The sequence below is a fragment of the Vigna angularis genome, chromosome 5 (assembly GCF_016808095.1).
Source record: "Vigna angularis cultivar LongXiaoDou No.4 chromosome 5, ASM1680809v1, whole genome shotgun sequence".
Lineage (NCBI taxonomy): Eukaryota > Viridiplantae > Streptophyta > Magnoliopsida > Fabales > Fabaceae > Vigna > Vigna angularis.
The window spans coordinates 22893783-22910547 of record NC_068974.1 but is presented as its reverse complement, the minus strand read 5'-3'; the positions used below and the strand labels follow the sequence as shown (position 1 = coordinate 22910547).

Here is a 16765-nt window from a genome sequence, read left to right as displayed (position 1 = left end):
ATAACCAGTGACGGCATGAGGAGGATATTGGAGGGAGAGTGGGTGGCAATCACCAAGAGGTACAGAATCAATGGCGGAAAAGGGTAGAACTACCCATGATAACACTCTAGATTTACATATTTTTCTTTGTTAAAAATCATTTCTTAGATTTATTTAGTTTTTAATTTCTTAGAATTAGGCTAGTTTTATGTTTTTCTCTTAATTCTTCAGTTTTATAAAATTCTAGTTAAAAAGAGGTTTTTAGGTGTAATTTTTAGCTTTTGTTAATAATTAGGAAATTAGTATTTTTCTGAAATTCTTTCAATACAAATGTTTTGTTTTAATTGCATAATTTCTCTTCTTTTTCTTAATTGTTGTTTGATTTTTTTACAGATTGGGCCAACATTTGGGCCATAATAGAAGTTGATTGAGAGGTGCTGAATTGAAATGAGCTGCTGGAATGGAAATTGGGCTTAGTTGACAAATGGGCTATTGAAGCTCATTGGGCTTATTGGAATTAAATTCGGAAGCTGTTGCACAAGCTTTTGGCCAACGCATGCTGGAATTGGGCCACCGCTGGTTTAATGAAAATGAATGAATGTGGGCTTAAGTGAAACGGTGAGTTTTGGTGGATGCAGCTGTTTGGGGGTCATTTGAGTAGTAACTCATTTGGAGAAACACACCCTTACGTGCACATTCGCTCTCGAGAAAGAGTTAGGGCATGTGCTGGGCAGAGCAAAGTGAGACGAGAAAGGAAGAAGAAGCTCGCGACCCTGACCAGTGAAGATGGACGAGCTGACCAGCGAGAAAAGGGAGCTGACCAGAGCTAACTGGCACGTGACCGTGTGAGGAGCTGAATCGGTGGAGAGGTTGAAGATGATCGGAGGGTTGGTGATCAAAGTAGATAAGAGGGGTGGCCGTCCGATTAGAAGCTGGAAGCGTCGAAATCAAGTTTCTTTCTTTACTTTTCCTCTTTCTTTTCTCTTTTTGTTTTCTTTCTTTTTTTGACCCTATAAAAAGGGCTCTCACCATGTAAACATATACTTTTACACACTTTGAGATACATTTTCAGTTCACAGTTCTAAGCTCTGTAGATTAGGGTTCTTTTCCGCTTTCTATAGAGTACGTTTCCGTTCTCCTTGCTTTTAGAGCGCACATCACGGTGGTGACAGCCCGCGGTGACTCTGATTGAGCATGTATTCGGTACAATTTTTGTAATTTTCTTTTCTCGTTAATAATACATTTTGTTCTTGATGTTTCGCTTGTTCAGTGTTTTGTTATTCTGTTATGTTTCGTGCTTGTGTGTTTCTTATGTTGTTTCAATGAAGAAACGAATTGGACTATGATTCTCTGCATTCTATATTTCCTTTTGGAATCAAATGACTCTATTTTGAGCATTCACTTTCGAGATGTCTTCTCGAGCCAAAGATGAGTCCAGTACATAAAAACTCATTCAGTTTTGTGTTTTTATTCTTTTTCTTCTATTATTTTTGTATGTGATTTTAATTCTGTAATTGAACTCTATTTGAGATTTGTGAAGGAAAACATCCACATTTCTACATCTGTTTTGGATGTAATATGACTCCATAGTGAGCATGACTTATCAAGAGGTCTTCTTGAGAGATGTTAAGCTTCATAATTGTCAGATTAAATTCAATTTCAGTGTTGTAATACTGTTCTTGTTTTGTTTCAATTCTGATTTCTGCTCCTATTTTCTATTTCATGATATATAGATTAGGATAGAGTGATCTGTGTTGCTGAGTTGGTTTCATTGCAAGTTGATTTCTGTTTTAGCCAATACTTCTTACTTTGATTTTTGTCTTCCTGTGAATATAGATTAGGTTCAGTAGATTAGATGTTGGATGTCCACTCTTTTGGTTCTGATACATGTATATACTACTTCTTTTAGGCATCTTAGTATCTTGTTCAGTTTTAGTTTTGGTTTCCTTGCACTATTAACTGTTAGCATTCATAGGTTAGTTTTAATTGCATTCAGTTCTCATTTTAGTTTAGGTTCTGTTTTGTTATGCATTCAGTTTATACTTTAGCTTAGGTTTCAGTTTTTTTTATTTCTTTACATTTTATTTCTTGATTTTTTTTCTTTTATACAGATTTGATTTCTTTATTCTTTTCTCTTTAATTTCATTCATTTTATTTTCCCCACCTTGTTTTTATAGTTAAGTAGTAAATAATTACAAGAATTAACTTTACACTCTGAAGCTTAATCATAGTTGAGTCCTTGGATTGATCCTTGGTTATTCCTTTACTACATTAGTGGGGAAACTAAGTTTGTTGGCTTTGATGCGACTAAAAGGGAGTTTAACAAATGGTGTCGTTGCCGGGGACTCGGCGAATTAAGTCTAAGAGTGTTAGGTTAGTCTTGTGTAGGTTTAATTGTTTCTTTGCAATTGTTTCTAGTGTTTATATTTGTCCTTTCTATCTTAGGATCTATTTCTTCTTTTTTTTTTTTGCAAATTCTTTTTAGTATGTTTAGGATCTGTTTTTAAAACTGTAGTAGTGTGAATTTTGATTTTTGATTCTTTTTGCTGTTTTGGTCTTTGATTTTGATAGCTGTCTTGGTGATTATTTTTGGTTGTTTCTGTGTTCTTGATTGGCACCTCTGTTGAGAAGGTTTAGGCTGAGTGTGTTCTGCCAAACTTTGGGGAATTAGTGAGATTAGCTTGGGGTAGTTTTAGTAGCCTGAGAGTGTTGTAACTGAGCTGTTTAGTATGGCTTTTCCTCTGGAGAAGTCCATGAGAGAACTGGCCAACCAAGAAGTGGGTCACCAGCCGGTGTGCACCCGTTTACCCCTGGAGCAGAATGCATCCGGAATTGAACTTAAACCTGGGTTCATAAGGTTGTTGCCCACCTTCCATGGATGGGAGCATGAGGACCCTCATCAACATATCAGAGAATTTATTCTGGTGTGTTCTTCTATGAAGTCGTTTGGAGCTGTTGAAGAACTGGTTATGATGAAGGCTTTTCCCTTATCCCAGCAAGACACTGCTAGGTATTGGATAATTTACCAACAGCAGCCTTTTGGAAGTTTGCAAGAGATGTAGTGTAGATTCTTGAATAGATTTTTTTCAACATCAAGAGTATCATACTTTAGGAGGCAGATTTGCACCATTGAGCAAGGGCAGAATGAAAGTTTGGCTGATTTCTGGGACAGATTCAATAAGTTATGTCTCATGTGCCCAAATCATCAACTGCAGGATTCTCTACTCCTAACATACTTCTATGAAGGTCTGCTGCAAAGAGAGAGAATGTTTGTTGATGTGGCTACTGGAGGGTCCTTAATGAATAAAACTCCAGCTTAAGCAAGACAGCTGTTGAGTAAAATGGCTGAGTGCTCTTATCAAGGATATTTGTACAATAAAGCTGCTGTTATTGTACCAGTAATTGGGGCAGAATCCAAAGACTTAAGGGAATTGACTCAAGTAATGTCCCAGCTGGTGGAAAAAGTGAAGTTGCTGAATCAGAAACCTTCATAGAATAAGATGACAGCATCAGGGATGTTAGGCTGGTCTGAGAACACTTTAAATGCAACCTGTGACTCAGCAGCCAATAACTTGAAAGAGAACTGGGGCACAGTGAATCTGAAGGGATCTCAACAAAATTCTTGGGAGAATGAAAAGATAACTGGTTGTATGAAAGATGTTGAACAGAGCAGTGTATCAGTGGAAATTACACCTGCAAAGGAAAAAGAGACCACCAAGTATATTCCTCCCCATTTGAGAGGAACATCTGAACTTGGGAAGATGCAACCAGCTCATCAACCAAAGGTGCAAGTAAAAAGGACTGCCAGTACCAATGCAGTCATGTTAAGAAGTGGAAAGGAGTTGCATGCTTCAGTGGAGAAAGAAAAAATTGTTGAGAATGAGCAGCAACCAGAAATCATAATTGAACCACCTTTCCCGATCAAATGTGCACCTGCAGAAAAGAAATTGGAAACTGATGTTGAGTTATTGAAGATTTTTCAGAAGATAGAAATCAATATGCCTCTGCTGGAAGCAATTAAACATGTGCCTAAATATGCCAAGTTCCTTAAAGAGGTGTGCACCTATAAAAGAGGACTGAGGAGGCCACAAATCAAAAATATTTCTACTGCTTCCAAATTGGAGCTGCCTCCTAAACATAGTGATCCAGGGCATTTTACCATCCCATGCACCATTGGAGAAATTTCCATTGCAAATGCTTTAGTGGACTTGGGAGCATCCATAAATGTCATGCCCAGTTCTGTTTACAAGGCTCTGCAGTTAAGAAATTTAAAGCCTAGATCTGTTATTATCCAACTAGCCAATAGAAGCACTGCAAAACCTTTGGGCATTGTGGAAGATGTGCTAGTGAGGGTAAACTAGTTAATGTTCCCAGCAGATTTCTATGTTTTAGAAATGGAGGGTGAGAATTCAAGGCAGAGTCCTACATTGATTTTGGGAAGACCATTTTTTATGACAGCAAAAACCATTATCAACGTGCATGAAGGAAATTTAACCATGGAGTTTGGAGACACCCAGGTCAGATTCAACATTTTTGAAGCCATGAGTCATCCCCTGGAAAACCATTCAGATGTGTTCAGTTATTCAGAAATTTGTTGTAATAATTTGGAGCTTCAAGTGCAATCTGATTTGAACATGGCAGAGGGAGAATTACATTCTGAATTCTGCATCGGGTGTGAAGATAAATTCTTTGAAAATATGCACTTGCAAGCACTAGAAGAGGGCATTTTTGAACTTGGTGAAGAATCTGCACAAGAAACTTCAGAGCAGCAGCAAAAATCTGAATTAAAGCTGCTGCCTCTGCACTTAAAATATGCTTATCTTGAAGCTAGAAATAAATTTTCAGTGATCATTTCAGCAAGTTTGAAACTTGAACAGGAAAAGCAACTGCTACACGTTTTGCAACAGCACAAGAATTAATAGAAAGTTGCATGGAGGTTTTTATGGATGACTTCACGGTGTTTGGAACTTCATTTGAGGAATGCCTAGGCAATTTGGAAAAAGTTTTGAAAAAGTGCATTGAAACTGATTTGGTCTTAAACTTTGAAAAATGCCACTTTATGGTCAATGAAGGGGTAGTGCTAGGACATGTTATTTCTGAAAAGGGCTTCCAAGTAGATAAATCTAAGATAGATGTGATTTTTGCCCTACCTTATCCCTCCAGTGTGAGGGAAGTGCGTTCTTTCCTAGGACATGCAGGCTTTTATAGGCGATTCATTCAGAATTTTAGCAACATAGCTTTGCCACTGTCTAGACTCCTTCAACAGGACGCAATCTTTGAATTTGATGAGGCTTGCAAGGGAGCCTTTGATGAGCTGAAAAGGAAACTCACCACTACACCAATTCTTCAACCTCCAAACTGGGAATTGCCTTTTGAATTGATGTGTGATGCTTCAGACTTTGCATTGGGAGCTATGCTGTCCCAGAAAAAAGAAAAGCTCCCTCATGTCATTGCATAGGCGTCTAGGACCCTTGATGCTGCCCAGAGAAATTATACCACCACAGAAAAGGAGTTGTTGGCCGTCATTTTTGCTTTGGAGAAGTATAGGCCATACTTGCTGGGATCAAAAACTGTGGTTCACACAGACCACTCAGCCTTGAGATTTTTAATGAAGAAAGCTGATTCAAAACCCAGGCTTATGAGGTGGCTACTTCTGATGTAGGAATTTGATATAGAAATTAAAGACAGAAGTGGAGCCTTAAATCAAGTGGCTGATCACTTGAGCAGAATAGCAGGGAAGGAGGAAGAAATTCCACTGAATGAAAAGTTTCCAGATGAGTTTGTATTTTCTGTTCTAACTCAACCTCCTTGGTATGCTGAATTGGTTAATTATTTAGCTGCTGCTGTTCTACCTGTTCATGCATCTAGGCATTATATAGATAAATTGAAATCTGATGCAAAGTATTATGTGTGGGATGACCCTTATTTGTGGAGGTTTGTAGTGATAAAATTATTAGGAAGTGTGTGCCTGATAGTGAAATAAATGGAATCTTGCATGGCTGTCATGATACTTTGGTAGGAGGTCATTCTGGCCCAACCAGGACAGCTAGAAGAGTGTTAGACAGTGGGTTCTTTTGGCCCACTCTTTTCAAAGATGCATATAATTTTGTGAAGAGTTGTGAGGTTTGTCAAAAGGTTGGAGGGAATATAACTAGGAGAAATGAGATGCCTCTGCAGAATATTTTATTTTGTGAAATCTTTGATGTTTGGGGCATTGATTTTATGGGACCCCTGCCAAGCTCATCTGGGTATTCTTACATTCTGTTGGCTGTAGATTATGTGTCTAGGTGGGTAGAGACAAAAGCAACCAAGTCTAATGATGCTAGAACAGTCTCACAATTCTTGAAGACTAACATTTTTTGCAGGTTTGGGGTTCCAAAGGCAATAATTAGTGATCAAGGCACACATTTCTGCAATCAGCTCATAGCAACACTTCTGACCAGATATGGAGTCAAACATAAGGTGTCTACACCTTACCACCCACAAACAAATGGGCAGGCAGAGGTGTTTAACAGAGAAGTGAAGAAGTTGCTCCAAAAGCTGGTCCAGCCAAATAGGAAGAATTGGAGTGAGTTGCTAGATGAAGCACTGTGGGCACAAAGGACAGCATACCGTACACCTCTTGGGATGTCACTTTTCAGGATAGTCTTTGGCAAATCATGCCATTTACCAGTAGAGATTGAACACAAGGCATTCTGGGCTGTTAAGAGGTGCAATTTGGAGTATAATGAAGCTGGGAAGCAGAGGAAATTGCAGCTACAAGAGCTGGATGAACTCAGGTTGGAGGCTTATGAGAACTCAAGGTTTTATAAAGAGAAAGTGAAGAGGTTTCATGATATGAATATATCAAGGAAAGAGTTCAGCATTGGGCAGAAAGTGCTCCTGTACAACTCCAAGATGAAGCTGATAGTTGGCAAGCTTAGATCAAAATGGGAAGGTCCATATGTAATAGTCAAAGTATTCCCAAATGAGGCAGTGGAGATTAGGAAACCAGAGGCTGATAAGTCATTCACGGTCAATGGTCATCAATTAAAAATCTTCCAGGAGAAGCAGCCTTTAGAAAATGAGAAAAGTACATTGCAATTCAATGATCCAGTTCTAGAAAATCTACCTTGAATAAACTTTATCTCCTCCTTTTCTGCTCTTGTTTTTTATTTTAGTTAAGTACTGTGTTGATGTTCCTACTGTAGATTTTATATTCTGTTTTCGTAATGATTTTCAAAAAAAAAAATTCTTTTGTGCTCTTTAGTAGTTCTGACTTGTATATATTCTTGTGCTATCTGTTTTGTACATCTGTCCTGATTCTGTGATGTTTTGGTCTTTTATTTGAAAAGTTGTTGGTGATTACTGTGTTTGTGTTGCTGGATGCTTAGTCAATACATCTGTTGAGGAGGTTTAGGTTGAATTAGAAGTGCGTATAATGAAAAATATTTTATTTTCTTTCTCTGAATCTGCAAACTAACAGGTGTTCATCTAGCTGTGAGAGTTGAAAGTGTATGACCAGGGCTAATCACAGCCCTTTGCTTACCCTGGATCCAGAAATTGGTAGGAATAGAAAAGGAATCAAAAAGGAGAGGAACCAGCGTGAATCTGAGGCTACTGGATCATTTCCGACTTCATTTGAGTGTTTATCGGATACATCTGAGACTGAAGACATGACTGTTGAGCAAAGAGAGAGAACATTAAAGGAGCTGGCTAATCAGGAAATTGGATTCCAGCCCCTGTGCATCCAAGTGTCGTATGTACAGGGGGCTCCCAACTTTGATCTTAGGTCTGGGTTCATTCAGCTTCTGCCAAGGTTCCATGGGTCAGTAGGGGAGGACCCTCACAAGCATATTTTGGAGTTCACAATGGTCTGTTCAACTATGAAACCACTAGATGTGCCTGAGGAGATTGTCAAGATGAAAGCCTTTCCCTTTTCACTGCAAGATGCTGCCAAGGAGTGGTTGTTTTCTCAGAATGTACCCATAGTTAGCTGGGGAGAAATGAAGAGAAAATTTTTGGAAAGGTTCTTCCTTGCCTCCAGGACAGCAGCTGTGAGAAAAGAAATAAGTGGGATTAGACAACTGCTTGGGGAGAATCTGTTTGAATACTGGGAACGCTTCAAGAGGTTGTGCTCCACTTGTCCCAACCATCAGATCAATGAGTTGCTGCTGCAATACTTTTATGAAGGGTTGCTGCCTCAAGAAAGGAACATGATAGATGCAACAAGTGGAGGCACTCTCATGGACAAGACACCATCGGCAGCAAGAAACCTCATTGCAAACATGGCTGAGAATTACCAGCAGACCTACACTAGAAGTGGCTGTAGTAAAGGAGTTCATGAGATGCAACTGAATGCAATCTCAGATTCAGTGAGGACCAACATGTTTACTGAGAACAACCTACTGATGGGGAACAAAATTTTGGAGCTAATTGAGCTGATGAGGCAGATGGCTTTTAGGAGGCCAAGTGAATGCAGTGAGAAGGCATTGTGGTGTGTGTGCATCAGATTAACACTTCACAAACTAGTGTTATCAACTTCAAGACACCACTGGAGCTGAATTAGTGGCAGCTGCATTCCAATATCAGCAAGGAAACTTCAGGCAGAATCAACAGCCATGGCAAGCCCAGAATCAGCCACAACATTACAGCCAAGCTTCTAACTCACAGAATTCAGGATGGAGGAACATGATGAACCCGAGATACGAAGCTCCTCCATATAATCAAAAGAGTGGACAGCAGTCAAATGGGCTGATGCAGAGCATAAATCAGTATGCACAACAGAATAGGCAGAATGCATCATTTTATGGAAGGCAGAACCAGTCACAAATGCAGCCTAGGATGGACCCAACTCTGGAGGCAACCATTCAGGATATGAAGATGCAGATTGGGCAGCTGGCTCATGCTGTGAATGAACTGGTGAATCAGAAGGCTGGAGGCATCCTTGCTCAGCCTTTGGTCAACCCAAAAGGAGAATCAAGCAGCTCATAGAAGACTTGTGGAGACTAAGTTTTTCTTGCTTTTTCTTATTTTCTCTGTTAATAAACATTTCTAAGTATTATCAATTTCTGGATTCTGCTGCAGACATTTTTTTTCTCAATTCTGGTGCTATTTGCATTCGAATTCCTGTGCTGTTTTCATTTTGATTTTTGTGCTATTTTCATTTTGATTCCTGTGTTGTAAATAATTGTGCATCTGTGCTGTTTAGGAACCTTTCTTACTCACACATTGAGGACAATGTGCCTCTTAAGTGTGGGGGTGAGAAGGTATAGATTTAAATACTTGTTTTTACTGTAATATACATCTGTTAGTATGTGTTTTGTAGTTAAAATAGGAGTAAAAAAATTTTTTTTTAGTTTCTTTCTGAGTTACTTTTAGTATTGTTTTAGTTTGTCAATACTTAGTTTTTTTTTATGCTTTTGGAATATGTTTTAGGTTGTAGGATTAGACTTTATTTTTTCTTATAGTTTCTGTAATTAGAATTCATATTAGGATTTCCTTTCTCTTCTTATATTCTTGCCTTCTATTTCACGTATTAGATATTCTTTAATTTCTGTTTTAGCATTAACAATTGTCTTAGGTGTTTTTCATTTTCATGTTCTGTTTTAGTTTTTGTAAATAAGCATTTGTTCAGTTTTATTTTCCCTTATAGGTTCTGTTCTAAGATTTTAATTTCTGAGTCCTGTTCTGGTTTTTAGTAATTTTCTAGGATCTCTTCCATTCATTGCTACTGTTAGGATTTTCTTAGGCTCTTTTTCTTTTAAATTCGAGTCTGTTTTAGTTTAGCTAGGTTCAGAGTTAACTCTTTGCTTATTTTTTTTTCCTTTTATTGTCTATCATTTGTAGAAGCGTTTTAGATGGGAGTTGGTTTAGGTTATGTTTAGACTCTTTTCTTTCTTCTTTTGTTGTTTTCTTTCCAGACTTGTAATTAGGATTTGTTAGCTTAATATCATTCTGCTTTAGATGTCTCTTTTGTTGTTTTACTTTGTAGAGCTTTAGTTTAGATTCTTTTTGGTTGCATTCTGTTCTGTCTTAGTTTGTCTAGGTTGTTAATAGCTTTAGGTAATTTTGTTTAGGTATTTCTAGATTTTATTTCACATTTTACTCAACTTTTTGCTGATTTACTTAACTTTATAGCTTTATGTCTTTAAGATAGATTGCCAATAGTGTCTTTAGCTCTAGATTTGAGTAGATGTAGCTCTAGCAGTAGTTTTTGCAGTTAGTTCAATTCAAATAAGCAGTTTTTGCATGGTAGAGAGTAGCAAGTCCATTTTTGACAAATCTTTAACCCTGGAGAGTTTTGGGCCAATTTTTTTTAGTGTGATTGCATGCATGTATAGCCATAGTTTTGATTTTGTATTAATTCTCTTTTATGTGCTTGATCTTGGTAGAACTTTAGAGATGATCTAGGCCTTCTTTCTTCTTTCCATTCACAATTCTTTCCATTGTACCCTCATTTGAGCCTTAGCCTTTTCTTTGCTTTCCATCCATTACAAACCATTCCCCAACCATATAAATAAACAACCTTGAGAGATTTGTTAGAGGTAGGAAGAATTTAGAACTCATAAAGCAGAAAAGAGTAAGGCCAGAGGTGAAATTGAAGAGCCCTAAAAAAAAATCGGATCTGAAAAAGAGAAGAAGAAGTTGGGAAAAGGAGAAAATTGATTGAGAAAAAGACCTGGAAAAAGAAAATATCAGAAAGAGAAAGAAAAAAAATGGATTCTGGCCAAGCTAAAAGAAAATACCTGTAGTGAGTTTCAGATTCTCCCTTCTTTCTTGCACATTTCTCTTATCCATTCCAGTTTCTGCTTCTATTTCCCATCCATCTGCCCTTTCCATTCTCCATTACATTACAAGCCATGAAAGTCCTAGTGATCTAGAATTATCTTGATTCAAGTAGTGTCAATTAGAATTTTTCCAAAGTTGTGAACTGTGGTCTATCATGTTATGTGGAGTGAAACACAGGCTGACCTAAACACTTGAGTGATTTGAGAGAAACACTTTATCCTGTGAGGTTGAAATTGGGCTGCTACTTCTCTAAAAAAATGTTTCTTCTGCTTGTTTTGGTTGAATCTAATTGTTATTTGCTTATTAGAGTTGCTGAAACTTGGATTTGGACTGAATGATTTTGATTGTGCAGTTCTGATTAGAGAGAAACAGCTAGAGTTGTGTGAATTGGTAGAGTTGAGTTGATTGTGATAAGAGTCTAGTGTTCCTTGTTGTGTGTCTTTAGTCTTTTCTTTTTAGATTGAGTCTTTGCTTTTGCTTTTTCTTTTTAGTTTGTCCCTGCCCAGGAGGGCAGTTGTCTAAGTGTGGGGGTGTGATAACACTCTAGATTTACATATTTTTCTTTGTTAAAAATCATTTCTTAGATTTCTTTAGTTTTTAATTTCTTAGAATTAGGCTAGTTTTATGTTTTTCTCTTAATTCTTCAGTTTTATAAAATTCTAGTTAAAAAGAGGTTTTTAGGTGTAATTTTTAGCTTTTGTTAATAATTAGGAAATTAGTATTTTTCTGAAATTCTTTCAATACAAATGTTTTGTTTTAATTGCATAATTTCTCTTCTTTTTCTTAATTGCTGTTTGATTTTTTTACAGATTGGGCCAACATTTGGGCCATAATAGAAGTTGATTGAGAGGTGCTGAATTGAAATGAGCTGCTGGAATGGAAATTGGGCTTAGTTGACAAATGGGCTATTGAAGCTGATTGGGCTTATTGGAATTAAATTTGGAAGCTGCTGCACAAGCTTTTGGCCAACGCATGCTGGAATTGGGCCGCCGCTGGTTTAATGAAAATGAATGAATGTGGGCTTAAGTGAAACGGTGAGTTTTGGTGGATGCAGCTGTTTGGGGGTCATTTGAGTAGTAACTCATTTGGAGAAACACACCCTTACGTGCACATTCGCTCTGGAGAAAGAGTTAGGGCATGTGCTGGGCAGAGCAAAGTGAGACGAGAAAGGAAGAAGAAGCTCGCGACCCTAACCAGTGAAGATGGACGAGCTGACCAGCGAGAAAAGGGAGCTGACCAGAGCTAACTGGCACGTGACCGTGTGAGGAGCTGAATCGGTGGAGAGGTTGAAGATGATCGGAGGGTTGGTGATCAAAGTAGATAAGAAGGGTGGTCGTCCGATTAGAAGTTGGAAGCGTCGAAATCAAGTTTCTTTCTTTACTTTTCCTCTTTCTTTTCTCTTTTCGTTTTCTTTGTTTTTTTGACCCTATAAAAAGGGCTCTCACCATGTAAACATATACTTTTACACACTTTGAGATACATTTTCAGTTCACAGTTCTAAGCTTTGTAGATTAGGGTTCTTTTCCACTTTCTATAGAGTAGGTTTCCGTTCTCCTTGCTTTTAGAGCGCACATCACGGTGGTGACAGCCCGCGGTGACTCTGATTGAGCATGTATTCGGTACAATTTTTGTAATTTTCTTTTCTCGTTAATAATACATTTTGTTCTTGATGTTTCGCTTGTTCAGTGTTTTGTTATTCTGTTATGTTTCGTGCTTGTGTGTTTCTTATGTTGTTTCAATGAAGAAACGAATTGGACTATGATTCTCTGCATTCTATATTTCCTTTTGGAATCAAATGACTCTATTTTGAGCATTCACTTTCGAGATGTCTTCTCGAGCCAAAGATGAGTCCAGTACATAAAAACTCATTCAGTTTTGTGTTTTTATTCTTTTTCTTCTATTATTTTTGTATGTGATTTTAATTCTGTAATTGAACTCTATTTGAGATTTGTGAAGGAAAACATCCACATTTCTACATCTGTTTTGGATGTAATATGACTCCATAGTGAGCATGACTTATCAAGAGGTCTTCTTGAGAGATGTTAAGCTTCATAATTGTCAGATTAAATTCAATTTCAGTGTTGTAATACTGTTCTTGTTTTGTTTCAATTCTGATTTCTGCTCCTATTTTCTATTTCATGATATATAGATTAGGATAGAGTGATCTGTGTTGCTGAGTTGGTTTCATTGCAAGTTGATTTCTGTTTTAGCCAATACTTCTTACTTTGATTTTTGTCTTCCTGTGAATATAGATTAGGTTCAGTAGATTAGATGTTGGATGTCCACTCTTTTGGTTCTGATACATGTATATACTACTTCTTTTAGGCATCTTAGTATCTTGTTCGGTTTTAGTTTTGGTTTCCTTGCACTATTAACTGTTAGCATTCATAGGTTAGTTTTAATTGCATTCAGTTCTCATTTTAGTTTAGGTTCTGTTTTGTTATGCATTCATTTTATACTTTAGCTTAGGTTTCAATTTTTTTTATTTCTTTACATTTTATTTCTTGATTTTTTTTCTTTTATACAGATTTGATTTCTTTATTCTTTTCTCTTTAATTTCATTCATTTTATTTTCCCCACCTTGTTTTTATAGCTAAGTAGTAAATAATTACAAGAATTAACTTTACACTCTGAAGCTTAATCATAGTTGAGTCCTTGGATTGATCCTTGGTTATTCCTTTACTACATTAGTGGGGAAACTAAGTTTGTTGGCTTTGATGCGACTAAAAGCGAGTTTAACAATCCACTTTCGAAGGGTTTGATCCGTTGGGATGGGTCTCTAAGGCAGAAAAGTTCTTCGATTTGCAAGGTGTGGTAGAGGAGGGAAAGGTGCGCCTAGTTGACATCAGTATGAAGGGGAGCGCCGGCTACTGGTTCAGAGCCTGGAAGGAGAAAGCCAAGAATCGTTCTTTGGAAGGTTTGAAGGGGGTAGTGGTGCTGCGATTTGGAGAACCGAACGGGAGAGGACGTTCAGAAGCGAATGTGAGAGGACTGCCCGAACTGTACGGTCGTACGGTAGAGAATTGCCAGAACCCAACGGGAGAGGACTGACGAAGTCGAACGTGATAGGACAGCCGGAACCAAACGGGCTAGCACTACAAGCTACGAACCCGAGAGGACTGAAGGAACCGAAAGGTCGAGGACTACCAGAACCGAACAGGAGAGGACGTCCGGAAGCGAACGTGAGGTAGAGGACTGCCGGAACTGTACGGTAGAGGACTACTGGACCTGAACGCAAGAGGACGGCTGGAACCGAACGGTCTACTAGGGATGGATCAGTGGGAGAGAAGTGTGATGGAAGAAGGAATGAAGGCTTTCGGGGGAAGAGTGGATGGAAGAATCAATGCCCGAGAAAGAAGAATGGATTTTGTGATAAGGTGGGCCAGCCAACAGAAAATGGGGCTTGTAGTTTGTGATACACCGGCAGAGGGGAGAGAGCGGCTTAAAGCAACGAAAGACATTCTCTTAGGGCCTGCGATTCTGGAAAAAAGGTGACTAGAATTCTTGGAGCTAATAGAATCCAGGAAGAACGGAAGTTATTGGAGGAGGAATTGCCACCACCCAAGCCTCCGGACCTAACTGGAGGGCAGTAGCCAGTGGGTTCACTTCATATGATAACAAGATGATGAAGAGGAGCCAAGAGACCAAGCTTTTCGGTTCCAAACTTGAGGACAAGGTTGTTTTGCAGCGGGGTGTAATGTTAGGATCTAGGATGTTAAGATAGATTGGGTTGAGGACTAAGCGGTTAAAGGTGTGAGGTGTCGATTGTAAAGGGGGAGCGGGTCAGAGCTGCTATAAATAGATCTCTTGTAACTCTGTAGAGGATATCAAGTATATTTTGTGTAAAGACAGGATTCTAGCCTGTAGAGGGAGGTTATGCTCCCAACCAGGGAGGTTATGCCACCAACCCATTCATTGTACAGTGCTTATTCGTTCTGAAATAAGAGAATTCTTTCATTCATCTTTGTATTCTGTTGTGTGAGAGTGTGTTTGGTTAGGTTTCAGACTTAGAAACCTAACAGGTGTGTTCAAAGTTGTCCTCCTGTTTTTCAAAAGATCACAAACGTTCAATATTTTGTAACAAATTGTTCACGTTAGTTCTTTTTGTTTACGACGTTAAAAACACTAATGACAAGTGAATGACTTGTCCAATTTTTAATTACGTGGCAACTGTGACTCAATTGACATGGCAATTTAATGTAAAGTCAAAGGATGGCACCTAGTATTTCAAAAATAACTAGGGTTTGCTTCTTCACCCAGAAACCAAGGAGCAACGACAACACCGGTCACCGTTCCGTTGCAGTGCAACTGAAGACGTCGTCAGTGTCGTGTTTGGCGTCACCGTAAGTGACGCTCCCATCTCATTCTTCTTTACGCAGGATTTTCTCCAAATCCCCAAGCCTCTTTCAGAGTTTTCTGCACATTCACTGGATCTTCCCAGTTCCTCCTCTTTTTTTATGTTGATGCAAGCATCCTAAAAATTTAAACCAATCAGATAAATCAAGCAAAAAGATACAAAATGATCAAATAATTACTGTACATAAATACCAAAAGAAACCACCAGAAAGAATACCAACAATAATGAAACCAGAAGCTAAAGATGCTCCAATTTAAACCTTCCTTTATGTTCTTCAGAATGTGTACGTCAAAATTCTGCTCACTCCCCTCGTCAATGGCTAGCCTAACATTAACATCCCCATTCTGAGTAAGAATATGATAACTCTTTTAGATTCGTTCTAAAAGAAAAATAAATTATAAGGATAGAAATGTATTAAGTTTACTTGGTAGTTGACAGATTTTATCAGTCCTTTTTGTGCTTGGAATTGGCCTCCAATTCAACCTTGGATTCAGAATTGGACTATCAACTTCTGAATTTCATGTTTATTATTCCTTTTAGAAATGGAAAATTCTATTATTTATAAAAATTCCAATTTCCATGATTGGAAAACAGTTTACTAAATCCTTTCAATTCTTTATTTGGGTAGTAAAATGTGCAATTCACAGCTGCAATTGAACTGATGTGTGCCCATGTCCCGCTTCACCTCCAATTCTTTGTATGATAATGAAGTGAACATTAATTTTGTGCTCTTCCAACAACTGAAATTAGGTAGAAAAGATAATTATCGAGAGATCCGACAGCATTGAAAACATGTAGGATGAATGTTGTGTGTTATTAATATTGGTGCCGTACACCTCAATTTATGTGGCAATTAATCAGCCATTTCACTTTAAAATTGCATCTTTTCAATACTCCATGTGTTAGGATGGCCCTGTGTTTTTGTTAGGATAGGTTCAAAGTAGACTAATTAAGCTATAGTCAAAAGTTGTTACCTAAAACTCTCAAAGTAGGCTAAGTAAAAGACATTGTATCACGCAGATCTATTGTATATAAATATGACCACCTCAAGGAGACCTTTATAAGCTTTCAAAATATATTTTCTCTATTAATTTATTTTCTCAAAGTGCTTTAATAAATTCTTTCTTTTTCCGTTAAAAAAAGTAGCAGAAAAGTTTATACAAGTGCATTTAAACGAGCTAAAGTACCCTTAGATAGTTAGTCTATTTCAACCACTATTTCTTAGCAATTACTTGGGTCTTTCTCACCTAGGACTTCAACCTCAATTTCCGAAATTGGTACAAAATTTCTTCAATTACTTTCGTTGTATTGTAAAGTAGAGAGAAACATCTGCAAAAATAGTTTGTTTGGTAAGACCCTTCCAATTCTGCCTTGTCTTTTTCTATCACATCAAACCCTCTAACCCCTTGATGTCCAAATGCGTGACAGCAGTCATGTTGGTATCAGAGAGAGCAACAAAGCAGTCATGAAAATGAATTATGAGCAAGACAACAGCCATGTTGGTATAAGAGAGAGCAGTTTCTCTAACAAAGACAATGAAATCTACTTGAGGACAAGTGTTGGAGTACAACCCTACCTAAAGATGACCATCAAAACAACCTATTAAGAATGAAGAATAAGAGAGACAAAACCAAAGGCCGAGAGCAGAGTTTTCGGTGT

At 37.9% G+C, this 16765-nt stretch overlaps 1 protein-coding gene across 1 annotated transcript; it reads left to right on the top strand.

Moving 5' to 3' along the window:
• Nucleotides 1-7475: 7475 nt before the first annotated feature.
• Nucleotides 7476-8952, top strand: LOC108339299 (uncharacterized). Its single transcript, XM_017576436.1, has 2 exons — nucleotides 7476-8439; nucleotides 8507-8952. The coding sequence occupies exons 1-2, from the start codon at nucleotides 7476-7478 to the stop codon at nucleotides 8950-8952; spliced, it is 1410 nt and encodes a 469-aa protein (XP_017431925.1).
• The last annotated feature ends 7813 nt before the right edge of the window (nucleotides 8953-16765 follow it).

What these genes read in the sequence shown, in the direction of transcription:
- LOC108339299 (XM_017576436.1), top strand. Translation starts at nt 7,476, where the DNA reads ATGACCAGGGCTAATCACAGCCCTTTGCTTACCCTGGATCCAGAAATT. An exon ending in TAGGAGGCCAAGTGAATGCA is followed by an intron (nt 8,440 to 8,506) that starts GTGAGAAGGCAT and finishes ATCAACTTCAAG; the next exon opens with ACACCACTGGAGCTGAATTA.